This window comes from Pleurodeles waltl, chromosome 1_2, assembly GCF_031143425.1.
Source record: "Pleurodeles waltl isolate 20211129_DDA chromosome 1_2, aPleWal1.hap1.20221129, whole genome shotgun sequence".
NCBI classification, from domain to species: domain Eukaryota; kingdom Metazoa; phylum Chordata; class Amphibia; order Caudata; family Salamandridae; genus Pleurodeles; species Pleurodeles waltl.
In genome coordinates this window covers 876,634,630-876,662,132 of record NC_090437.1, presented here as the reverse complement: position 1 = coordinate 876,662,132, position 27,503 = coordinate 876,634,630, and the positions used below count along the sequence as shown (strand labels likewise).

The 27,503-nt window shown below is 48.3% G+C and overlaps 1 protein-coding gene across 1 annotated transcript in view; it reads right to left on the bottom strand.

Annotated features, from left to right (window-relative positions):
- The window catches only part of WWC2 (WW and C2 domain containing 2), an 800,549-nt gene that overhangs the window by 26,590 nt on the left and 746,456 nt on the right, over window positions 1-27,503 (bottom strand). The window contains exon 21 of the mRNA XM_069199258.1: window positions 12,180-12,422. Within this exon, the coding sequence (XP_069055359.1) occupies window positions 12,180-12,422 (243 nt within the window). The remainder of the gene's footprint in view (window positions 1-12,179; window positions 12,423-27,503) is intronic.

Here is a 27,503-nt window from a genome sequence, read left to right as displayed (position 1 = left end):
TGTGATTGGAGAGGGATCCAGGCAGAAATGCTGCTACCAGATTAAATCTGGGTCATGTAGTAGTAAAAAATATAACCAAGAGCAGACCTGGAGGTCTATGAGATGCGTGCACCACTGTGCAGGGTGAGTACATAGGCACATGCTACAAATACCAACTAATAATCAACTGAACTCATCAATGTCACAGGCATGAGACACGGCACAGCATTGTGCATACCAATAGCATTTGCTGTAGCAATTACACAAATAAAACACAATGTACATCAGAGAACTCACGCACCCCCTTCCTACAAAAATACAGCGTTTTGTATGTGCGAGGACACATAAAATACTGTATGGCACATGCAATGGTGCATTGCACAATCATTTCCGGAGCTTAGAATTGGCAGCAGTTGGGAAGCAACAATAAAAAAAATCTGTCATCGACATGTTTTATGATGTGCTATTTAAGGGTAATGGTACAGTCTTGTAACTGTAGCATAGGAGGACATGAGCAGGTTTCATGGGGAGAGATAACTGCATTTCTCTTTCTTGTGAACGATCTCACTTTGAAGTCAGCAAAAGCATAGCACACACCATGCTCCCACAGAAGACACAGCTTGACAATCAACCTGTGTCTTTGAGTGCCCAGCAAAGATGACAAGATAATAACAAGATTTAAAGGTTTGTTTGCTGAAACCAAGTTCATGGAAGAATACAGTAAATATGGCTTGGGCAAGAGGAGGGACAAACTGAAGCTGGACATCCTAATACAAATAAACCCAGCAAATAGAAACCCTGAAAATGTGAGTAACAAATCACAAAGCCAATGGCAAGCAACAAGCGGAATGGATTCCTAGGTCAGCTTTCTGAATGTCCCCAAGATTTCTTGAGCAAACCAGACAGCTGGGCTGTCTGGTAGTTGGTAACCTAAAAAGTAATGGGTGGAAATGCTTGAATTACTTTAAGGCACTGGTAATTACTTGGGCTACATTCCAGTCCATCATGTTTGCCCATTGTGACATTCTAGATAGAGGCCAGCCATAAGCAAACCAATCTCAATTTTGCTCCAGTAGGAACAGTCCAGTCTGAGTTGCCAGGCCAGGCCCCTACAGTGAGGTAAAAAAGCAACCTCAAAAGGGTCTCACAACTCGGGCCTCATCACTGAGGTGCAGCTTGAGTCCAACAGCACTCTAAGCACAGGACTCATGTCTGGGCATACCCTTAAACTTAGGGTGTGTGACTTAGAAAAATGAACTTATGAAGGGTGAAATGCTTCAATTAATCTCAACCACTCATATCAGTCTACTTGTTTTTCCACTTCCTATGCCACTCTAGACATATACCAGTGATCTGCAAATCAATCTTAGGCCCTCATTACAACCCTGGTGGTCGGTCATAAAGCGGCAGTAACACCTCCAACAGGCCGGCGGTAAAAAAGTGGAGTCATGACCACAGCAGAAAACTGCCAACACAGACAGCCACTTTAACACACTGACCGCCACGGCGGTAGCAACAAACACTGCGCCGGTAACCATCAACAGCCAGGCGGAAGGCAATATACCGGCCACAGCATTACAACATGCCTATCTGCCTGCTTTTCCGGGGCGGTACCAATGCCATCAAAAGCACAGCGGAAACAGAACACTGAAGGGAACCGACTCACCTCTCGACACTCAAGGAAGAACCACAACGCCATGGAGCCCGAGCTGCACTTTTTCCCAATGCTGGTGTACCTTCTCATTCACCAGGAACACGAACGCCGGCGAAGACGACCACGGTGAGTGCTGCAGCTAGCACACAAGCAAGGGAGGGGGGAGGAAAAAGAGAGTGACACACATGCAACACCCCCACCCCCAACACCATACACACAAACAGATGCAACAACATCACATATACACCCCGTAATCCTCAGGAATAACGCAAGGACAAAAGGAATGGATTAAAATGAGTGTAATAGTACAGTTTTAGATAAATACGTCTTTAAACAATAAACAATATGTACAATATATACAAAAGGAGGGACAATGCCCACTCCAAAATGTCCGTGGCCCACTGGGCCATAAAACATAGGCCAAGGCCACACTTGACTCCTGCCTCAATACAGAGAGAACACACAGGCATCTCAGGGGGACGGGGGATGGGGGCACCCAAGCTGGAAGATGGTACAAATGCCACTGGCCTGGAGGGAGCTCCATGCCCACTGCTTGGTCCTGGGGAGTGCAAAGCCACAGCCTCTCAAGTGGGTGGTTTGCCCACTGCTTGGTCTTGGGGAGTGCAAAGCCACAGTCTCTCAAGTGGATGCTTCTTCCACTGGTTCTGGAGGGGGCCTTGTGCCCAGTGCGCTTCATCCTGGCAAGGAGGGGCTGAGTGGATGGCTTCTTCCACTGGTTCTGGAGGGGGCCTTGGTCCCAGTGCGCTTCACCCTGGCAAGGAGGGGCTGAGTGGATGGCTTCTTCCACTGCTTCTGGAGGAGGCCCTGCGCCCAGTGTGCTTCATCCTGGATGGGGCAAGGTCACAGGCTCTCACCTGTGTGTCACACCGACAGGTGTTGCAGTGGCCAGGACGCACTGCAGCCCATGTACTCACCACTACACACTGCTCTCCAGCGGTGACGGCTGCTCAGTGAATGTCAGTTGCACTGATGGTGGCGGTGCTGGCAGTGGTGGTGGTAGCCTCCAGGCCTTCAACTGCAGTCTCGGATGGCTGTCCACTAGGGTTGCTACTGCTGCCGGCAGTGCATGTGGCGGTGCTGGAAGCGGTGCAGATGGCGGTGCAGGTGGTGGTGCTGGAAGCGTTGCAGATGGCGGAGCAGGTGGCGGTGCTGGCAGTGGTGGTGGTTGCCTCCAGGCCTTCACCTGCAGCCTCGAATGGCTAAAGTGCCATGGCTGGTGTGTGTGCCCCTTCCTGCCCTTGACAGATGGTGGTGCCTCCTTGCTTCTTCCAGCTAGTGTCTTTTTCTTGCCCTTGCTGGCTGGTGGTGCCTCCTTCCCCTTGCTAGCTGGTGTCCCCTTCTTGCCCTTGCTAGGTGGCGGACCCTTCTTGGCCTTGGCAGGTGGTGCTGGCACAATGGCTGGGCTGACGGGTGCCTCCTTGGAGCCTCTCACACCTTCAGTTGCTGAAGAAACCACAGTGGCCGTAGACTGGGTGGCTGAGGTGCTGCGCTGGGTTCCCTGCCACGCTGGCCCGAGGTGAAGGACGGGGAGGAGGGGAAGGGGTAGGGAGTAGGTCAATGGTGGCGAGGAAAAGCTTCTTAGGGACACTGGGGTGGGAAGAGGGTGAAGGTTTAGGTGTGGAGGAAGAGGGAGTGGTTGTTGGAGGTGTCAGTCTGCTGTGTTTGGGTGCAGGTGCCTGGGCTGGATGCTGTTGTGAGGTGGATGGCTGCTGGGTGTATGAATGCTTGTGTTTGTGCACTTTGGGAGGAGGGGTCACAGACACAGTGGAAGAGGACACAGGGGATGTGTGCATGGATGTGGGGTTGGTGACTGCCAGTGAGGGGCGTGTAGTGATAGGCGTGCTGGTGATGGAGGTAGTGGATGAGGATGTAGTGCATGCAGGTGTGAGTGGAGACGCTACTGGGAGGGAAGTGGACGAGCAGGAGGAAGGGGACACAGTGGAGGCAGTGGATGTTGGTGTGTTTGCCTGTGGATGGTGCTTGTGTGAGTGCCTGTGAGATGAAGTGTGGTGCTTGTGTTTGCCTGAGCCACTTCTGTGTGTTGATTTGGGTGATTGCTGGTCTGAAGGTGTGCTTGAAAGAGGCTGGGGTTGAAGGGACTGGGACTGGGTAGAGGAAGTTTGAGGGGGGAGGCTGGAGACAGGGACAGTGGCTGCCATCAGTGAGTTGGCCAGAGCCTGGAATGCTCTCTGTTGGGCCGCCACGCCAGAGTGAATTCCCTCGAGGTATGCATTTGGTTGTTGCAAATGCCCTGCTAGACCCTGGATGGAATTCAGTATGGTTGACTGCCCAACAGAGAGGGATCTCAGGAAGTCAATAGCCTCCTCACTGAGGGCAGCAGGACTGGCTGGGGCAGGGCCTGAGGTGCCTGGGAGAAGGAGATGCCTACCTTCCTGGGTGAGCGGGCACGGGAAACACGCTGAGGGGCTGCTGGGAGGGCGGTGCTGATACGGACAGGCGTAGTGGCTGTACCTGTAGTTGGGGTGGGCACAGAGGTGTCTGCCACCACCAGGGAGCTGCCGTCGGAGGAGGTGTCGCTGTCGGTACTGTCCCTTCTGTCTCTGCCTTGGTTTTCCCCTTACCGAGAGTATGGCGGGCACCCCTTGCTAGTTAGGAGGCCAGACCCAGCTTGGCCTCCACCATCTTCCTTGCCCAGCGGCGCAGGTCCTCCCACCGTTTGCAGCAGTGGGTGCTCCGCCTGTCAAAGACCCCCAGGGTTCGCACCTCCTTGGCGATGGCATGTCAAATGCCCTTTTCTGGTGGGCGCTGACCTGCAGAAAAAAAACAGAAGGAAAAGGTATTAGTCATACCATCCGTTCTGTTATACTCATGGCCCAACATATCCCACCCATCCCCTTACGCACATACATTAACCACCATACATGCAGCACTCTGCCCAGGACCCCTCAGACCCCCCTACACGAGGCTTACACACACAATAGTCCATACATTCATGGCCCATGCATCATGCTCACAGTGTACTCACCTGTTTGTCTGGAGGACCATAGAGTAAAGGGTACTGGGGTAGGACCCCATCCACCAGTCTTTCCAACTCCTCCAAAGTGAAGGCAGGGGCCCTTTCCCCAGACATTGAACCATTGTCACTTCCAGACACAGGTCACAGCAGCACTTGCAGAGTAGGTCCTCTCCTGTTGAAGGTCAGGTAGCAAGTGAGTGCACAGATAGAAAATGGCTGTCATGTCCGCAGCGGTGCGTACCGTCACCGCCGGCGTACATCACCATTAGCTCCTGGACCCCAGAGGGCCCAATGATAACCAATGCAGTGTTGCGCGGCCATCGTCTACCGTCGTCTACAGCCGACCGCAACGGTGCACAATGGCAGCGGAATTACCTAATTTCCATTTGTCCACCTCACAGGTCAGGCAACCACCATTTCAGGGGGGCACAGGCCATTGCATCTAACTGCGTCACAGCAGACATTGGCACATCAACTGACTTACGAGTTCACATACTGTTTCTGTAAAGCAAAAAAGGCATTTAATGTTGAAATATGTGTGAATATGACCTTCTGCTCGCCGTTTTTCACCCTAGAGTTCAACCGCTGAGCATGTATAGGAGATGGAGACATCCCCCGTGTACAGACCCCTGGTGGACCTGGCAACAATGGAGGACAGGCACATTATCCTGACCTACAGTCTTTTTTAGGGCCACAATCCAAGAACTGTGTGCCCAATTGGAGCCAGACCTGATCTCAGATATCTGCCACCCTGTCAGTGCTCCATTTCCTAGCAAGTGGTTCCTTCCAAACAACAGTGGCCATGGCATCAGGGATGTCGCAGCCTATGTTCTCAAACGTGCTGACCAGAGTGTTGTTTGCCCTGCTGAAAAACATGTGCAGCTACATCGTATTCCCCCAGGTGGAGGATTTCTCCACAGTGAAGGCTGACTTCTATGCACTGGGACATATCCCCAACTTCATTGGTGCCATTGATGGTACACATATTGCATTTGTCCCCCCCCCCCGGAGAAATGAACAAGTGTTCAGAAATAGAAAAAGCTTTCACTCTCTGAATGTGCGGATGGTGTCTTTGGCAGACCAGTACATCTCCCATGTCAATGCTAAGTATCCTGGCTCTGTGCATGATGCCTTTATCTTGAAGAATAGCAGAATTCCATATGTGATTTCTCAACTCCAGAGGCTAATAGGTGAGCCTATGGTCCCAACCCATTTGATGTAGATATATGGGTGTGGGTTTGGCCCTAAGGGTGAGTGTGTGGCTAACAGGTATCCCTCAATATTTTCAGGTGACTCTGGTTACCCCAACCTCTCAAGACTACTGACTCCAGTGAGGAATGCTAGGACAAGGGCAGAGGAACGTTACAGTGAGGCACATGGGCAAACAAGGAGGATAATTGAGCAAACCTTTGGCCTCCTGAAGGCCAGATTCCGGTGCCTATGTCTGACAGGTGGATCCCTGTACCACTCACCAAAGAAGGTGTGCCAGATCATCGTTGCATGTTGCACAACCTAGCCTTGAGACACCAGGTGCCTTTTCTGCAGGAGGATGAGCTTGGGGATGGTTGTGTGGCAGCGGTGGAGCCTGTGGACAGTGACAAAGAGGAGGCAGAGGAGGAAGATGTGGACAACAGAACTACACTAATTCAACAGTGCTTCCAGTGACACAGAGGTAAGACACTGTAACTTCACCTTCCATTGCAGTTTTGTGTTGGACATTGAACATGGCAGCCTGATTTCCCTAGGTCTATGGCCACTTACTGGACCCTTTGGCATCTCTATTTGCAGGTCTCTGTGCCCAACCCTGGCTCCTGGTGTGTTTACTGCTGCCCACTACAGGTCATACCTATGTAAATATTACAGTACATTTAAATGCAAAGTTTACAGTTTGTGAAACTAATACATTTGTCAAACAATTGCGAGACTCCATATTTGATTTTGTTCAAAGGATGTTTATTTATGTGCTAATAAGTGGCTGGAGTATTGCAATGGTCTGGGTTGCTGATGGAGGAAAGTCCAGGGTAGAGTCCAGTCTATTTGTATCACAGGTGCATTGTCCAAGGGGGCATGGGAAGGGGAGCATTGGCAGTTCAAGGTGGGCAGGGTGACAGAGTGGGACACAAGGGTGACAATCAGAAGAGTTTTATTTCCTGGTGGGGGTCGTGGCAATGTGCTCTGGCTTCTGCCTGGATCGTAGGGACTGTTTGCGTGGTGGTTCTCCTTCTGTAGTGGGTAGGGTGCTGGTGGCCTGTTGTTCCTGTGGTGGGGCCTCCTGTCCACTAGCGTCGGCGGAGGTGGAGGGCTGTTCTTCGGTGTGGCTAGTTTCAGGGGCCTGTTGGTGTGCCCCTGCCTCCCTCATGGTGTTGACCATGTCTGCCAGCACCCTGCAATGGTGACCAGGGTGGTGTGGATGTCCCTCAGGTCCTCCCTGATCCCCAGGTACTGTCCCTCCTGCAGCTGCTGGGTCTCCTGCAACTTGGCCAATATCTGGCCCATGGTCTCCTGGGAATGGTGGTATGCTCCCAGGATGTTGGTGAGTGCCTCGTGGAGAGTCGGGTCCCTGGGCTTGCCCTCCCTGTGTCACACAGCAGTCCTCGCCTCTTACTTGATGTCCTGTGCCTCTGCCCCCTGAACCGTGTGCCCACTGACACTGACCCCAGGTCCCTGATCTTCCTGTGTTTGTGGGGCTACCTGGGTTCCCTGTAGTGGTGGACACACTGCTGATTGACGTGTCCAGGGGACAGAAGGATGGGCCCGCTGGGTGGGTGCTGTGGTGGTGTTTCCTGAAGGGGGAGGCTCTGTGGTGGTTTGGGACTGTGCCTGGGTAACCGACTGTCCAGAGGTCCCTGATGGGCCAAGTTGATCATCGTGATCCAGGCGTGCAGAGCTGCTGTCATCACTATGGGCCTCTTCTGGGTGGGGTCTGCATGTGGTTGGCACCTTCTCTTCGGTGACGTTGAGTGGGGGTCCTGTGGGGATGTAAATGCAGTATTATTGTTTCTGCATGTGCCATCTTGTGCATGGGTATTTTTCCCTCTATGGTTGTTATTAGCAAGGCAGATTTGGCTTGTGTGAGTTGTGATTGGTTTGGCTAAGTGATTGTCACTGGTGTGCATACTGTGGTGATGGGTGTCCATGCAGGTCTGTGATTGGTGTTCATGCATTGTTGTTGCACGCAGGTCTTGGTATTGGGATGGGTGGGTTGTGATGGTGGGGTACATGTGAGGTGGTGGGGTAATGGGGTGCAGGTAGGGGTTGTTGTTTGTGATGGCATGCAGGTAGGGTGGGGGATAAAGTAGTAAAGATTTGACTTACCAAAGTCCAGTCCTCCTGCTACTCCTGCCAGGCCCTCAGCATGTATGATCGCCAAGACTTGCTCCTACCATGTTGTTATTTGTGAGGGAGGAGGTGGGGGGTTCACCGCCAGTCAACCACAGAATACATCTTCCCCTGTAGGTCGTTCCACCTCTTCCTGATGTCAGCCCTTGTTCTTGGGTGCTGTCCCACGGCGTTGACCCTGTCCACGACTCTCTGCCATAGCTCCATCTTCCTTGCAATAGATGTCTGCTGCACCTGTGATCCAAATAGCTGTGGCTCTACCCGGATGATTTCCTCCACCATGACCCTTAGCTCCTCCTCTGAAAACCTGGGGTGTCTTTGTGGTTCCATGGGTGTAGTGTGAGTGGTATGTGTGAGGGTGTGTGGGGTGATGTGTTGGGGTGTGTGCTGTGAGGTGCGTGGATGGTGTATGGGTGATGGTGTTTTGTGGCTCTGATTCTGTGGGTGCTCCTGGCTTGTCTCTGTCTCACTTACCAAAACCTTTGGGTCATAAAGGGTTGTGGGTTGTGTGTGTTTGTTTTATATTGGTGTGGGTGTAGGTGTGTCAGGTGTGTGTAGTTTGAATTGTCCAATGTGGTGTAGTTTTGTATGTGTGTGTGTGTATTTTGAGCCCAGCGGTGTTACCACCAATGGTTTACCGTGGTTGAATGACCGCTGCGGTGATTCGTGGATCATGATGCTGTGGGCGTATTTCTGTTGGGGTAACGGTGTATAGTGGCGGATTTCTATGTGTGGGTCATAATACGGGTAGCGGTTTGCGGTCGCGGTTTGTTGGCGGCAGTCAGCATAGAGGTAAGCGGCACTTACAGCCAATGTTGTAATGAGGGCCTTAGTCTTGCTCCAATGGGAACAGTCCAGCCATAACACCTATGCCAGTGGAGCTAAATTCTTGGTAAACTTTCCGGAAGCTGAGGTTATGCTGAAAGGAAAAACCAGGAATTGCCGATTACTTTACAAAACAGGAAATCTTGAAAACTTCTTCTGATCTGGTAGAATCTGTATGTTAAGGTATACATCCTGGAGAACTATCACCAATAAATATTCCCAGGAAAAAACACCAAAGGAATGACCTATTGTAATGTAATGTCTCCAATTTGAAGTGCACTTTCATTATGAACACCTTGAAATCGATTAGTCAGCAGGTCATCAGAACATGGAAATCCATGGGAGTAGGATTAAAGTCTCAAGTTTGCTGGAGGAGCAGGGACAATGGCCTGCTTCTGAACCTTTTCAGGTATCCCCTCAAAAACTTTCACACGGTCCAAACAAAATCTGTGAAGAACTACCTCCAACACTAAGGCCCTGATTTAGATTTCAGCGGATGGGTTACTCCATACCAACGGTGACGAATATCCCATCTGTCGAAATATAAATCCCACAGGAAATAATGGGATTTATATTTCAGTGGGCAAGATATCCATCACCATTGTGATGGAGTAACCTGTCTGCCAAAATCCAAATCAGGCCCTTCGGGTGCTTTATAGAATCAGCTGTGACTGGATAGAAGTATAAATGCATCCTCCGGCAGAACATTGGGCACCTGATTGGCATTGTCTAAAGCCACTATCAGTTCTTTCCAGAAGTGGAGGCTGGGCATTCAACTGCTTGACTTCGAAAGGAAAGGTGGTTATAATGACTACAACCAGCTGGAGCATTGGTATGGCTGGGACAATATTTGGAATGTTTCAATAGCTTCCGGCTAGGACTTAAAAATCACTCCAAGCTTCTGATTTTTAAAAAGCTTACACAGAATCATTTAAAACTGACTTCCAAACAACTGACTCCTAAAGTAAAGAAACACATTTGAACTGCCTTCTAAGCACTTTCTGCCTTTCAATATCTTAATTGAATCTAACATCGGGTAGCTACATTGGTGTCAGAGGGCCAAGTCAGAAGCTTTGAAGAAATCATAAGGCACATCTGACAAGAATTTTCCTTGTAGTTCCATACGAGGCCAATAAGACAGTGCAGACTTCACCATACTGAACACAAGTGCAGTGGTCTGGAAATCTTTGACCAGGGTCTTGGATGAGCAAACATGCATATCAGTACTTATAGCCAGATTCAAACCTGCATTACTTTTCTTTAGGGCTGATTAGGGTCTTATACATATTGCATCTGCCATGACCGAAGATCTTCCAGTCAAATTAGATAACATGGGCTCCACCTTTAGTGAAGCAGGACAATACAAATCACCTTTGGCCAAAGGATAACATTTGGCAAGAAATCTTTGAAGATATGCTTTTTCTAAGTCCTTCCATTCTCTCAACAGCTGATCATGTGGCTCATGATTAATTGGCAGACGAGGAAGAGGACAGACTTGTAATTTTGGGAACGTTTTGAAACAACCTAGAACTTGTACTTGGTAATTCTCTGCAGATTTTCGGTCAAGTATTTAAGGGGTTCAGTAGTACATCATCATATTGTGAGGAACACCATGATGAAACTGAAAAGGGTGTGGAAAACATCCTTAGAAGAAATTGAAGAGGGTGAGGAACTAAAAAGGAACCTGAGAGAAAGATTGCTCTCCTCCATCCTCTCATGTGGATCACTGCAAACCTTTAGTAAGGGAAGCATTACTGACTGAATCAGATCCACAGAAAGAATAGATCTTTTCATTAATTTGTGATGTTCACTACCAGCCCTAACCTATTCTTCATGGGAAGTGTTGTGTTGATGAGAGATGCTTCAAGTTGATTATGAAATAAGAAATTAATCTGGTCAGAGACAATGTAAAATACCATCTTATTGAATCTCAGGCATCTAACGCTATGATTATGTCAAAAAAGGTGCCAAAAGCAAAGACAGTCCATCACCTCTAAGCTCAGCAGACAGTAGAAGGACTTGTATCCCTCAAAATTATTATAAAAACAAAAAGAGAGACAGCAAGTCAAATAACCCTTCTCTCTTTATAAAAACCCAAATAAAAAGACCTGGATTGCAGAGCAAACCAGCCCACAATCATCTAAACCATCTAAAATTATTCTTTTGTACCTCATGTGTGGCCTTTTCTTGAATTCTTTTATGAGAGCTTCTCAACTCGCTCCTTTTTTGCTCCATCGTCTGCCAAGCCTCCTCCAGCCCTCGCTCATTGCAGGAAGTCAGCCAGGAACTGTAATGTCAGTCACTACAGAGTAGGACTATAATGCAGCACAGGCAAGTCTGAAAGAGAGTCTGATTTTCTTTCATCTAGTTGATGGAAGGTAAGAGGAATGTGGGAAGAGTATGCTCCCTGATGGTGTTTTCTTTCGAATCTGGCCCCTGAAGTAAGTCCTACTTCTAGCATACTCACGTGGTGACAGGGAGCACAGCTAGTTCATCTAAGAAAAGTCTGCAGAAGCAGACAAAAAAACAGGATGTGAAACAGGTACCCCATGTCTTTATGCACCTAACTAGCAGGTGGAGTCTAAAGGGGAGTAGTTTTCTTTTGCTAAGTCAGGTGATGGTCAAGAGAAGGTGACATTATCTCAAAACAGTGAGGACTGGGATGAAGAAAGGGTTGAAGAGGTAATGTCAGACGCATAAGTTATTCATGGTTCGCAAAGGTTTAACTATGAGCATTGGCGTGAAATACATGTATATAATCACCTCACTTTTGCCTGTGAAATGGTTGTGCATATATATTTTCCATGGTTCGAGTGATAAATATGCCTATATAAAAGACTTATATGTAGAGGTGAGTAAAAAGCCACCAAGATACACATGTTTGAATAATAATAAAAGTGTGTTTATATCTTGGACATGCAAATGGGTGGGAGATGTGAAATCCATCCCTTTTCTAAATTTGCATGCTGAGTGAAATTGGCCAAGAAAAACTGTTCAACTTCGCTCTGCACGCGAATCTGGGAAACAGGTGAATTACTTTCAAGTGTTTCTTGTGGTTCACTCGTGGGATAGTTCATGCTGTCCTCACTGGACTGTGTTTCACTAGCAAGAATAAAATGAACTCCATAAACTAGCTAGACTGCGATTGGTGGGGCAGGGTGTCAGCAACCTCTGGCTTTTTTCACATCTAGTATGCAAAATTGAATTTCAGTGACTTCTGAAAGCTATTTGCTTCTGTATACAGCATAATAGAAATAACATATTGACAAGTCCTTCATACTAGAGTATATCTTGCACATGGCGTAAATTACACATTATCACAAATGAGGCCCTATTGATCTGATGGTAAAAATGATGTGCAATGCTATTTCTGATGTCTATTACCTGTTTTTCAGCATGCTTCAAAAGCTTTTGGAATCTCTCGTTTTCAAGAACAAACTGGGGTAGCTCTGATTCTCCCTTAGCCTTCATTTCCTCCAGCTTCTGTCGGAGATCTCGAAGGGCCTGCAGCTCGTCATTCAAACGGTGCTGTCGGGTCCTGGACGCCTGGAGGTCCAGCTCCAAGTCCAGAGAGGTGCGCACAGGATGCTCTTGGGTGGCTCGTTTCATGATTGGCTGGCATCGAGGCTGGAACAAAGCAATATATTAATTTAGGGACCAAATAATAAATCTACTTGTTTTGCAGTATGAGCTGTGTCTGTGTTAGACTGAGTTTAAACAACCTTAACAAAATACAAAAAAAAACAATAAAAATGAGCATTGACAAACCCAGAAAGACATACCTCATATGTTGTTAGCTTAAAAGATATTCACAACATTTTGACAGTGTGCTAAGAGTTCTAAAAAAAAATCTATAAAAATGAGGAATAATGATTCAACCATACATATTTGACCCTGTCACCAGGCAGGTCGCTTCCCCCATCTGCCATGCAGCCCCCTGTGGGTTGAACCTCCGTTGCCGCTTTTGCCACCTGACTACACGCTCCCTTTTTTTCTGTACTCCTGCGCTTGGCTTCTGTGCCACTTCGTTTATTCATTCTGTACCCGTGTTTTGCTTTCTGTACCCCTGTGCTCTGTTGTCCCTCTCCCGCCGTCTTTTCCCGCCGTTTTTTCCCCGGGTTTTCCCCGGGTTTTTCCCTCGCCGCTGAGCCCCTGCTGCCCCACCCCCTTCACTCCCATTGGCTGCCCCGCTCCCACCTCCCAGCTGCTCCTCCCTCCCTCTGCCCTCATATGGAGGCCGCGAAGCGGTGGTAGAGAGCGGCCTTTGACCCTGTCACCAGGCAGGTCGCTCCCCCCATCTGCCACGCAGCCCCCTGTGGGTTGAACCTCCGTTGCCGCTTTTGCCGCCTGACTACTCGCTCCCTTTTTTTCTGTACTCCTGCGCTTGGCTTCTGTGCCACTTTGTTTTTTCATTCTGTGCCCCTGTGTTTTGCTTTCTGTACCCCTGTGCTCTGTTGTCCCTCTCCCGCCGTCTTTTCCTGCCATTTTTCCCCTGGTTTTTCCCTGGGTTTTTCCCCGGGTTTTTCCCTCGCCGCTGAGCCCCTGCTGCCCCGCCACCTTCACTCCCATTGGCCGCCCGCTCCCACCTCCCAGCTGCTCCTCCCTCTGCCCTCATATGGAGGCCGTGAAGCGGTGGTAGAGAGCGACCTTTGACCCTGTCACCAGGCAGGTCGCTCCCCCCATCTGGCACGCAGCCCCCTTTGGGTTGAACCTCCGTTGACGCTTTTGCCGCCTGACTACTCGCTCCCTTTTTTTCTGTACCCCTGCGCTTGGCATCTGTGCCACTTCGTTTTTTCATTCTGTGCCCCTGTGTTTTGCTTTCTGTACCCCCGTGCTCTGTTGTCCCTCTCCCGTCGTCTTTTGCCCGGGTTTTTCCCTCGCTGCTGAGCCCCACCCCCTTCACTCACATTGGCCGCCCGCTCCCACCTCCCAGCTGCTCCTCCCTCCCTCTGCCCTCATATGGAGGCCGTGAAGCGGTGGTAGAGAGCGACCTTTGACCCTGTCACCAGGCAGGTCGCTCCCCCCATCTGGCACGCAGCCCCCTGTGGGTTGAACCTCCGTTGACGCTTTTGCCGCCTGACTACTCGCTCCCTTTTTTTCTGTACCCCTGCGCTTGGCATCTGTGCCACTTCGTTTTTTCATTCTGTGCCCCTGTGTTTTGCTTTCTGTACCCCCGTGCTCTGTTGTCCCTCTCCCGTTGTCTTTTGCCCGGGTTTTTCCCTCGCTGCTGAGCCCCGCCCCCTTCACTCACATTGGCCGCCCGCTCCCACCTCCCAGCTGCTCCTCCCTCCCTCTGCCCTCATATGGAGGCTGCGAAGCGGGCGCGCCACTGGCGCGCCTAAGGCAAGCCCGTCTGTGCCCGTCCGCGCCTGGACCGCACCCAGGACCAGAACCCCTGGAACCCGCAACCCCGCCACGCCAGACTGCACTACGACGCAAGCACCCTCCACGCACTCAGCACCAGACGTGACCACCCCTGCTACCGGGCCACCCCGAAACGCACCCAGGGCCCTTTCACCTGCCAGAACTGCTGATTCACCAGCATCCAACCCTCCACTCCACCAGCCAGAGAACCCAATCACCTCCGCTGCATCCTCCTCAACACCCGCACCGCTCGCAAGCACGCCATCGAACTTTGGGACCTCCTAGACTCCACCGGCCCTGACATCGCCTTCCTGACGGAGACCTGGCTGAACGCCACCTCAGCACCAGACATCGCCATAGCCATCCCACAGGGCTACAAGATCTCCCGCAGAGACCGCACCAACGGAGTGGGAGGAGGAATCGCCATCATCCACAAAGACTCCATCAAAATCTCAACGAACACCGGGGACACCCTCACCACCGCCGAGCACATGCACTTCCAAGATCCCCACCGACACCCAACACCACCCTCAGAGGAACTCTCATCTACAGACCTCCTGGACCCCGCCCACAGTTCAGTGACACCATCGCCGACCTCATCCGCACCCACACCCTCGCTTCCACGGACTACATCCTCCTCGGGGACCTGAACTTCCACCTCGAGAACAACAACGACGCCCTCATGAGCGCCACCCGCATACACTACCAACTCATCAGAACCGCCAAGAAGACCGCCTTCAAGGACCGCCTAGACAACAACGCACACAACACCAAAGAGCTCTTCAGCATCTTGAAAGAACTCTCCACCCCCAGCTCCATCACCAACGACATCCCGCCATCTGAAGACCTGTGTGACTCCCTGACCACCTTCTTCCACCGCAAGATCACCGACATCCACGACAACTTCAACCCCGACCCCCACGCACCCACCACTGAGTCCACCACCCCTGCGACTACCACTCGCACCAGTCGCCTGACCGTCTGGTCCAGCGTCAGCGACGAAGACACCATCAAAACCATGAACTCCATCCACTCCGGATCCCCATCGGACCACTTCCCTCACCACGTCTTCAACAAAGCCAGCGCAGCCATCGCGCCCCACCTCCGGAAAACAATCAACTGTTCCTTCGAGACAGCAACTTTCCCAGAAAGCTGGAAGCACGCCGAGATCAACGCCCTTCTGAAGAAGCCCAAGGTGGACCCCAAGGACCTCAAGAACTTCCGGCCCATCTCCCTGCTCCCTTTCCCGGCAAAAGTGACCGAGAAGATTGTCAACAAACAGCTGACCCGCTACCTCGAAGTTAACAACATCCTGGACCCTTCCCAATCCGGTTTTCGCAGTAACCACAGCACCGAGACCGCCCTCACCGCCGCCACTGACGACATCCGGACCCTGATGGACAAAGGAGAAACAGCCGCCCTCATCCTCCTGGACCTATCAGCAGCCTTTGACACGGTCTGCCACTGCACCCTATCAGCACGCCTCCATGACGCCGGTATCCAAGAGAAGGCCCTGGCCTGGACCACATCCTTCCTCTCCGGCAGAACCCAGAGAGTCCGCCTCCCACCCTTCCGCTCCAAAACCACCGAGATCATCTGCGGCGTCCCACAGGGATCCTCCCTCAGCCCGACACTGTTCAATAACTACATGGCCCCCCTCGCCCACGTCGCACGACAACACAACCTCAACATCTCCTACGCCGATGACACCCAGCTGATCATATCCCTCACCGATGATCCCCACACCGCCAAAGCTAACCTCCAACGAGGAATGAAGGCCGTAGCCGATTGGATGAAGGAAAGCAGACTGAAGCTGAACTCAGACAAGATGGAAGTCCTCATTCTCGGACCCACCCCATCAGTCTGGGACGACTCTTGGTGGCCCATGTCACTAGGCACAGCCCTGGAACCCACAGACCACGCACGCAACCTGGGGGTCATCCTCGACTCCACTCTCTCCATGACCAGGCAAGTCAACGCCGTCTCCGCGTCCTGCTTCAACACCCTGCGTATGCTCCGCAGGATCTTCAAATGGATCCCCCTCGACACGAGAAAAAACGTTACCCAGGCCCTCATCACCAACAGACTCGACTACAGGAACGCCCTCTACTCAGGAACTACAAACAAGCTCCTGAGACGACTCCAACACATCCAGAACGCCTCGGCCCGACTCATACTCGATGTCCCCCGCCGCAGCCACATCACACTCCACCTGAGAGGTCTGCACTGGCTCCCCATCAACAAAAGGATCACCTTCAAGCTCCCGATCCAAGCACACAAAGCACTGCACAACACCGGACCCACCTACCTCAACAACCGACTCAGCTTCCACACCCCCACCCGAAGCCTCCGCTCAGCCAACCTCGCCCTCGCCACAGTCCCCCGCATCCGAAAAACCACTGCCGGCGGCAGATCCTTCTCTTACCTCGCCACCAAGACCTGGAACACTCTCCCCACCATCCTACGACAGACCCAGGACCTGCTGGCCTTCAGAAGACTCCTCAAGACTTGGCTCTTCGACCAGTAGCACCCCCCCCCCCCCCAGCGCCTTCAGACACTCGCAGGTATGTAGCGCGCTTTACAAATGCAGTGATTGATTGATTGATTGATACATTTTCCACAGCTTTAAGAAAGTGGCAAGGGGAACGAAAATGAACAGTAGAAGTAGAACCTCTATTTGCATAACTAATGCTAAAATTCAATTTTATTTGTTTTTTTAATTTTTCTATTGGATGGGAAATTTGTAGAATAGAAAAAAAAGCAGGGTTTTAAGTACCTTAAAATGTCATGATGGAGATAGACAGTTCACGTATGAATGAATGATCGAACTAGTAGACCAGTGTTGCAGGCCATCTCTGAGTGCCTAACCCAGTGTGCCCAGAAACCGGACCGAGAGCAAAAACCAAAACAGTGAAGCAGATTGATTTTTAGAAAGGTTGCAAAATGAAAATGTTCCAGACAGAATTCGAGGTAAGTGGCTACTGTGGTGAAATGTTGGTTGCTTTGCTAAACAGCAGGGTTTAGCAAGTCTATTCGGAATGCAGTTCACTGCTGTTTTTATTAATTATTTAGGTGCCGTGCCACAAAGGCATTGGTGCGCCTGACAAAGGCAGTAAAATTTAAGTTGTACCGCAAAATGAAGCCAGAGGAGCTTGGTTAGAATAGCCGACAAGTGCCTCCTCTACGTGAGGCCAGGAAGCAGACATATTCGAGCACTCTTGGCCTGGTGGGGCTTTTGTAAGCATTTCTAGGCAGTCTGGGATAAAACCTATTTCCATACTACAATGGAGAATTGACATAGGAACTAATTATAATATAGCACAATCAGACTTATGCCCACTGAATAACACTTTTCAGCTGGAGGAAGTGGTAAAGAATATTCTAAACTATGTATGTAGTGAGTAGGGCAAGGGAAAGGACGTGGATCCATACAGCCTTTGTGCAAGGGTAGAACCAAGCACAGGCAGATACATAGTTTGGCCTAACTCACCCATTACTCAAGTCCTTGTAAATGCAACTCGGTGCCAACAAATAATGAGAACTTGGAGGGGTAGGCACTGGCCATTGATAATCCAAAGGTGCTATCAGACTCCAGCAATGCTCCATCAAAAGCTGATAACATAAAATGGCCTTAAGAGGGCTTAAAAGAAAAGGCTCATTTATTCTAGATCAGTCACGTGCCCTTGCATAGTTCTTATGTATTTATAGTTCCTATACTAGGGATCCGCAGAGGACTGCATGTCACATTTCAGACTCTTCCGAGTGCTAGCAGCTACAACAGAGTCTGAAACCAAGTAATCTAGAGTCTAATTACTAATGAGAGACGCAGTCTAATATTCTTCATTGCAGGTTTCAGGCAAGGGAAGTTCAGTAGTAAACAAGCCAGAAGAGCTCAGTTTTAGGACCTCTCTGAAAAGTCATGGAGGCTGGCTTCCCAACTACATACGTTCCCATAAAATAACTAGACAGATAATTCCGTTTGGTGCATTCTATAAAAGTAAAAAGCATAGGCTTGTACTTGATTCTTTGGAATAATCCCAGAAAAGCCTAGTTTTAAAGAAGACGGACTATTAACCAATGTTGTGGTTGTGGTTTTGCGACTGATGTTGTCAAACATTCAGGAAAAAGGTCTAGGTGTTTTGTATAGCCAATTCTGGCTATCTGGAATAAGAGCTTTTTTTGTTCAAAATATGTATTTTTCACAGTCAGTGAATGTCAGAACTTCTTTCAGAGGGCCACAGGGCAATCAGGAGTTATTGCACCCAACCGTGGGGGTTGAGGCCTTTAAACCATGACATTCTTGGGCCGACTTACTATGAACTCTGAGAAACTAGGACAAGTACCACCCATTCTGCACTTGACTCTCAGGGTTGCGTGGTCTGAGCAACTGAAGGCTGAATATAGGCAGACAACTCGAAATGCGCACAGCAGCAGCAATACATGTTTTTATTATGAAGTTTAACAATTTGTTGTCTTCTATGTTTTCTTATGTGTGCCTGCTCTCCACTGCTATAGTGCACGTTGTTCCTCAGAATTCTCAGTTTAGGAGTTTGGTTGAATGCATTGTTGGGAACTGCAACCGGGCACTCGAGTATCCACTAGCTGATCACTATGCTGCTGCTCACAATAAAAACAGTACTTTCAAATTACGTTTCATTGAACAAGTAGAACAAACCAGCAAATGAGGAGCTTTCGATCTAAAAATTTAAAAGGGAAAGTCAACTGATTTGGAGGATCCACAGCCTGGACAAGATACCCAACAGAAACGCTAATCTGCATCACCACATTGTTAGATCTGTAAGCCTTAGGGTGGCCTTCCCCCAAAATTTATTTTCCTTCCTCTTCCATTTTGTTGGTCCTGTGTTTGCTGGTCTTAGGACTGTGTGTACTTCACCAATGCTAACCGGTGCTAAACTGTGTGTGCTCTCTGCTTAAAACATAACATTGTCTTCTCCCCAATTCGCACGTTTAATTTACTTGTAAGTCTCTAGTAAAGTGGCACTTCATGTGCCTGTAAATACATGCTACCAGTGGACCTGCAGCATTGGTTGTGCCACCCACTTAAGTAGCCAATGCAGATTGTGTGTGAAGTTTTTAATTGCTATGTCAACCTGGAAAAATAAACCTTTTGCCTGACCCAAACTGTCCCTTTTAATAAATATTTGTCAGCCTTAGGTTTGGACCTAGACAGTCCAGAACGCAGGGTGCAGTGCTTTTAAAAGACGGGACATGCACTTTTACATGTCCTGGTAATGAAAAAATCTTAAAAGCATTTTTCACTGATGCAAGGCCTACCTCTCTTATAGGATAACATTGGAGTTACCTTATTACAGTTTATAAGTATAATTTCCAAATAGGTAACAAGCTCATATTTATGTCTGGAATCGTTATTTAAAATCCTAACTTATGGTGAAGTCAGTTTTAAATAACCATTTTGAAATGTACAAAATTGGCATTTTCCTGACTTAGCCATTTAGTGCTTGTAGCCTGTCTCTCATCACATTCTGGGAGTGATAGTTGGGCTTTGTGTAGTCCTCTAAGACAACGAGACACAATAGGAAGCTTAGGTGTGCCTAGATAAGACATCACTGGCAGGATGGGAGGGAGGAACTGGGCATAGACCCACTTACAGCTGAATAGGCTGTGTGCTTTCTCCACAGAAAGGGCTGCAAACCCCCTGTAGGTAGTCTGGAGCCAGGGAAGGCAGGATGCTGGGGGACTTCAAAAAGAAACCTTTAGAATCATCTCACCCACTTCAGGGTCACAACTGAGTATAAATACTGGACCTCAGACACCACTACTTTAGTACACTTTCGGACCTGTGGATATTCTGCTGTTTTGCTGTGCTGACCTGCTGCCTCCTGAGTTGGCGAGGACTGAACCTGCATCTCTTGAACCCAGAAACCCATAGTGACTGCAAGAGCTAGATGACTGGCCTCCTGACTTGAGCCACATGGACCGAAGACTTCAACAACCTTGCACCGGCACCTGAACTCTACCATCTGTTAGTCTACCCTGCCAAGTGGTGCCACCCCGGTCCTGGACCCTTGGAAGTGGGTCTAAGGTGTTCTGCCAGCCTCTGTGGATGTAGCGGCACCAACGTATCTCCTCTGCTGCATGGTGTAACCCCAAGTAGAACCGAAGCAGCCCCTTTCATGCGTGGATCAGAGCTGCTGCAAAGACCCGCATTGCAGCCTGTTGCTGCATCGGAAGTGCTACTGCACAACACATACCCTGCACAGGCCCTCGCATCCCTCATCGATGGCATCCTCAATGATGACGCTGGACTCTGCATCTCCGCCTCACAGCTCAGAACTGATGCATTGAGCCGACTACGCGACACATCCCTGAATCTGGGCTTCACATCGCAAGCCCTCGTCAACGGGATCTTTGATAACAATGAAATAGGACTTTGCAGCACAGCCTCGCTGCATCTTGGAACCAATTCATTGCTTCAGCTGCATGATACTTTGTTCAGTGGGCCTAGCGGGGTCCCTGTAGCCAGCCTGCACTACATCACATTCGGCCTGAACTTGTAACTTTCTGACAGTGAAACCAGATATCCACAGTAGGCGCTTCACGCCTTTTGGCTCTATTTTTACTGAAATCTTTAAAAATGTAATATCTCCAGTTCTACTGATTGAATTTTTGTCCATTTGGTCTTGTTTATTTACTACAAATTCCTCTATTGCTATAGCTCTGTATGGGCTCTTTTGTGGTGTATTTTCACTGTGTTACTGTTTGAAGTGTTGTACACATTTTTTACATATTGCCCCTGAGTTAAGTCTGACTGCTTTGTGCCAAACTAACAGAGGGTGAGCATAATTTATTTTAGGGCTTGCTTGTGCCCACCCTGAGGGAAATTGTGCTTGCTGCTTGAGAAGGGTTTCACTTCCCTCGACCAGTAACCACATTTCTTACAAATGTGCTTTAATCAAAATCTATTCTGTTATCCTTTTCCACCATCTGATTTGACAATGACAGAGTGTACCTCCCCCATCCCTGCCTCTTTATAGTACTGTTTCTCTTTAATCCTACTATGGGTAAAGAGCATTTCAATAGGTTTCTCTCACACAAAAACCCTAACTACAATTTTCAGCACCAACATGTTGCAAAAACGTGCAACAACTTGTTTGGGACACAACGATCTACACTAATCCCTCTGACATGGTGTAATTTCAGGCTTTCCATTTCCTTCCACTATCACCATCATCCCTTCGACCTGCATGAACTCCAAAAAATGTGCAAATGGAGAACCTAATGGAGGCAAAGTCAGAGAGCACCAAAGAGCTTGCACTGCACAGCAGCCACCAAATGGCTTAATGTCTTGCTTACTGAGGGCACTGCCTTCCATTTCGTCCCAATAGAAAGAGTTTCACTTCATAACGAAGTACAAAGTGTCTTCCCTACCATGTTTGTGAAAAGTGCAGAGAAAGTCAGCAGCAGATGCACTGCTTTGCAGACCACCGCCCATTCTACTGTTAAAGGGCCCAGATAGTAGCATACCATTCTCTCTCCTGACAGGGAGGAATGATGAAATAATTAGGTATGAATAGAACTGAGTCTTTAGTGAATGAGAGGACCGGCAATGATGTGACAGGACCTGCAATGATGGGACTGGTATGTTCCTGAAGGGAAGTGATTGTTGGGAGTGTGTATTTTCAGAGAGTTAGTCTTGTTCAGTGAGAGCCAAGAGCAAGGAGTCATCAGTACACCTGCCAGTGGTCAGTCCTGCATGGCATTTGCCCAGCCAACAGGAATAATGTATTTTTGGAAAACAATTGTCTAAAAATACAGAGCTCCATCCTGGTGAAAGTATTGGAACCTGGTTATCTAAGGAGTAGACTATCAGGCACTAGGCTAGGACACGCCACTGGCAGGGAGATACCCCAAGGCCATTCATGTTGCAGATCATCTTCAACAGACAGGAGGTCCAGAGGATGGAAATGACTCTGACCTACTGACTCCTGTGTGGACTGTATGTGGTAAACGTGCTACTGGTCACCCTTGTTAATGCTACCAACCTCAGTGAGTAAAATTTAGGGCACTTTGTGTGATCTTGTTTATTTGACCTGCTCCAGATATTGGCCTGCAGTCCTTTCAGAATGCCTTATGTTTTCTAGCTTAGAGACCGAATAGTGCTGCACTCCTTTTGCCAAAGAGTTTGGACTACATAGCATTGCTTCAATTGAGAAGTAAGAGGAATATTTCCCAGCCAAGCAAACCAGAAAAGCAGGAGCAGGATGGTTGACGGCTTTAGATTAACAGAGAAGCAATCCTACTAGATGTTAAAAGGGCCATGGGGGATCCTAAATTCTGTGGTTCTTCAATGTGTTTTGGATCAGATGCAGACATAACAGAGGGCCTGAAAACAAACTGTGGTCAAACAGCTAAGTTCAATATGGCTGTGATCATAAATGGAGCAATTGGCAGCATGGTTGGACCATTTACAAGGACAAGTATGACACACTATGGTTATGTTTCAGGAAACAATTAAAATAAATGTCCCCAACATGTTCTGGGATTTCTTGCAGCACATGGGGGACATTGTTGTTATTGTCTTTTTCACTGCTTGTGAACAACAGCTTTCTCTCCTTGCCACTGTGACAGGTTTGTAAACCCTTGGAGATTTCATGGCAAATAAGAACAAAGAGATATTTTCCAGATTGGTGGCCAATCCTATGTGTACCTTACAAATGAAGATTTTCACAAAACAGTAGTCCTTGCCAAAAAAAAATGAAAATCAAGAAACTGAAGACTCAATTATTCGGCTCCTACGCAAACCTTCTTATCTTGCCTACTCCCTCTCTAGCACTTTAATATTTCCATAGTAGATGTTGTAATCCTGATACTCATCTCAGCTTCAAAAAGTACCCCCATCTGCACTTCTCCCGCCTTCAGTGTTTTTTCTCATCCCACAGCATGTTCCTTAGAAACTCCATGTTTCACTAGAGACCTGGGTCTCACTGGGTTTTTGTTAACTGTAAAGCACAGTTACTCACTTGGTGTAAAAGTCGGTCTATTTAAAAATCGTAAATAAAATAAATAGCGTTATTCATATGCAACAATTTACCTAAAAATTAGTTTTTAGGCTGTAGAGTCAGCCAGTGCAGTATAGGACATGCAAGGGAATTAAAAGCAGATCAAAAGCTCCACTTAGCAAACAAAACAAAGGTTTTGTTGTATTGTTTCAACGTGATACAGACTGTAGAAAACCAGTTGAAAGGGCATGCAACAGTGGAGATCCAGCCACATGCCTCTGTAGTTCAATGTACTTTAAAAGATTTTTAGGCGTTTCCAGTTTTGCAGGAAGGCTGGCTGGTGTCCAATGGCTGGGAGCAGGTGAAAGCCCAGACAAAGGAGCACAACTCCTACTGGTAATAATGGTAACATAAGGGTCACCAGGGGTAGCAGCATGGACATCATTCAGGTGTTGCCAGGGGTAGCAAATTCAGTACCACAAACACTGACGCAACTCTTCCATGGCAGCTGAGATAAGTAAAAATGCTTTTAAATGTATGCTGTGTGCATGCTTGCAGGTGGGAGTGTGTTTACGTGAGGGAGTGTGTGTTCAAGTGTAAATCTATGTGTATTTGTAACTATGAGTCCCTCAGTGAAAGTGGACGTCAAGGGGCGAGTGATGGCACTTCTCCTACGCCTGGTGTTCTAGTGGTCTAGTGAATTGATGTCCAGGGGTAGCAGCTGCTGCCCTTAATGTAACCCTTATGAAGACTATCATTCCCTTTGTGACTCCTGCCCTTAGATGTGGCAAAAGCAGTGCCAAAAGCCTAAGGTAAACAGTGCCCTGATGAGCACAGCTACTCCCACTGGGACATTACACTTTCAGTTTTGTTCAAATAAAAACATTCAGCAATGCACTTCCTACTTGTTAAAATGCTTCATAAAATTAACAAATTAAAAAACAGCCATTTTTACAACGTGTTTCTATGTTTGATTATCACGAATTTATGAAAAACAATGTGTTCGACTAGTTAATCCTGTGCTTCGCATCTGTGATAGTTTTTTTTAATTTACAAGCAATTATAAATCAAGTTTATTAACAATGATAAGGATTAAAGCAAGCCAATGAGAAAGTTCAAATTCAAAATATGGTGTATATGAATTAATACCGGTGGAAAGAATATTATTGTTTGTTTTTCTCTTTGAGATATACACTAAGGTTCAGTGATGTCAATTATTGCATTGTCATCAGAATCAAGTTCTTGAAGTATCACTACCTGCGAGTCAGGGTCATAGGTCATAAGGTGTCCTGTGATGTCAGGGATGTCAAATGATTTTTGAGGTCACTTTATACCTGGCATTTTGATGAATCAACATCCATGGTGTCTTACTGCTGATGAGGGATGACATTATAATTAGGTACTTTACCTTTTTAAACTTCCCAATTTATGGTCTCTACAGAGTTTCCGCCATACCCAGTAAGGACTTTAACTTATACTATGGTTGTAGACTTGTATCTGTCTAGCAAGATAGCCCATCATTATCTCTACGTCCCTCGTTCTCGACCCAGTCCTTACTAGCAAAATAGCCCATCATTATCTCTATGTCCCTCATCCTTGACCCAATCCTGACATCATGAGGTTATTCCCTATCCAGACAGGAAACAAAACAGGAAACACTCTTCAGCCTCACCCACCCTCCAGGTCAGGCATATGACCACCTACCAATAGGAGGACTTTAAAACCCTGTTTTCCACCATGCAGGAAGGGGGACCGCACACAGATATGCTGGAGTCAATGGAGCAGCAGGCCAAGTGTTTATCTAATATTACTATTGACTCTGTGAGGGCCTCTGCACTTTCCTGTGGTGCTTTAGTGGCGGCCCGTCGTAACCTGTGTTTGAAGGATTGAAATACATATATTGCACAATGCTCTATGGCCCTACGTCTGACTTTTACAGAGTCGCGTCTGTTTGGGCATGAGTTGGAGGAGAAGTTGCATTGGATGTTTAAGGAGCAGAAGCATTCTTTGCCATTCCGGAAGCCTCAGAAGTCCATCCTTTGGGGGGGGTCCTCCTTCAGGTCTTTTCGACAGCCTTCCTGCAGACAGCCTTCAGTTGCTGGGAATCAAATTCCAAGCTAAATGATTACATGGGAAATTTCAAATAAAATCCCACCCTGATCCAGGCACTGACTTTCAGTGGCCCTGACTATGTTACCGCCACCGCCACCCCCGCCCCGTGGTTCCATCTGTGGTCGGGGGATGCTACAATGGCTTCAGGACAATTGGCGCCCTACCACATCGGACAAGTGGATGCTGGACATTGTGGATGTGGGCTACTGGATCAATTTACTTTTCTGTCCAATCCAATCTGGTTCTGTGGTGATCACTGTGCCACAGGATCCAGTGAAACTTTAGGCCTTGATGTTCGGGATCCAGTCCCTCATAGAGAAGAGGGTCATTGTGCCGATTCCCCTTTTCCAGAAGGGCTCCAGAGTGTATTCTGTCATTTTTCTGGTGACAGAGGTAGGGGGTTTCAGGATTGTGTTCAATCTGGAGAGCCTGAACACTTATGTGAGGAATCCTTTAATAATGGAGACTCTGCAACACATTATTCTGTTGATTGAGAAGGATGCTGCCCTGGCCACATTGGATCTCCAGGCTGCCTACTTTCATGTCTTGGTTGCTCTGGAATCACAACGGTTATGAGGTTTGCTATGATGGGTCACCATTAGAAGTTGGAGCAATATTCAACACGGTTCTGGGGAGGGTGTTTCTACTGCAGCTGCAGATTTTCATGTTACAGGACCTGGTTCAGTTTTTGTTGGGTCAGGCATCTGCCTGACCCAACTGTGGTCAGTACGAAGAGTCGATCTCTCAATCTGGTGGCATGCTGTATTGGGCAGTGAGAGGAGCATCATCTTCAGTCCCCTCGTGCCCAGGTCTGGATGTTGTATGGAGAGCATTGCTGAGGGATGGGTTGCGGCTAATCAGGGTTCATTGGTGCAAAGTTCTAAGAGGCGGTCTACTCTCTCCGCCAGCTCTAAGCATTGGCTCATTTTGCCTCTTGATGTTCCCTTCAAGACTTTTGTCCTATCTCCTGTCCGGTTTCTGCAATTATGACTTTTTTTGTGAATGGGTTTGGTAAAGGTTATGCCCTTTCCACTTTGAACAGCCAATGGGCTGCTAACTTGGCATTGAAGGATCTTGCCTCATGGTCCTCCACTGCTTCTACTTTGGTTTCTCAGTTGTTTCAATGTTTTTTCCTTTCTGCACCTGTGCTGAGGTTGTCCGGTCCTCCTTGGGACCTTTCTGTGGTTCTTCATGCACTTCAGTCTGCTCATTTTGACCCTCTGTCCTCTGTGGATCTGAAGTTTCTGTCTTGTAAGTTGGCCTTTCTGGTTGCTATTACTTTTGCATGGCGGTTTGGGAAGTTGACTGCTCTACACTTTTACCCTCCTTTTTTTAGATTCCTGGAGGGTGCTGTGGTCCTCTGTCTGGATCCTGTGTCCCTTCCGAAGGTTGCTTCCCACTAGCATTCCACTCAGGAACTGATTCTTCCTACCTTTTGTCCTTCTACTTCTTCTCAGGAGGACATTCTGCTCCACACCTTGGATGTTAAATGTGTCAGTTCTGTCTATGTGGAATGCACTGCTCGTTTGAGGTCCTCCAACAGTATTTTTGTGACTTTTGGGGTTGCAGGTCAGGGTAGGGTAGCCTCCAAATTGACGCTCTGCCACTAGCTTAAGGAGGTTATTTCTCTGGCTTTTCAAAGTGCGGGGTTGCCTTGCCCTGCATCCGCCCAGGCATGGTCCACTAGGTATCTCTTGGACTTCTGGGCTGCTCCTCAAGGGGTCTCTTTGGCAGAAATTTGCTGGGCAGGGACCTGGGCTTTGGACTCCACCTTTATCAGACATTATCATCTCAACTGTGTACATCCGGCCTCTGGGAATTTAGGTTGTGGTGTTCTGCAGGCTATTGCTGGGAACCCTTCGATGTGACTGTTTTTGTGTGTTCATAAAATCACTGCATTTCATTTTGGCTGTGTGGTGTGTGCTTCTTTTATTTTCCAGGCCTGCACAAAGGTCTTCTTGCTGCGTTTATTTTGGTATGCCTCGTGACATCAGGACGAGGGATTTAGAAGTAATGCCTTGATTACTTACCGGTAATCCCCATTACTTATAGGCCTACTCATCCTTGACCCAGTCCTGTTTCCCTCCCATCCTCCCGGTTCAGGCCTTTGTGGGCTTGGTATTTCAGGAAGTCCTCCTATTGGTAGGTGGTTATATGCCTATGTGCCTGGTAGGTGGGTGAGGCTTAAGAATGTTTCCTATTTTGTTTCTTTCTGGATAGGGAATAACCTCATGCCATGAGGACTGGGCAG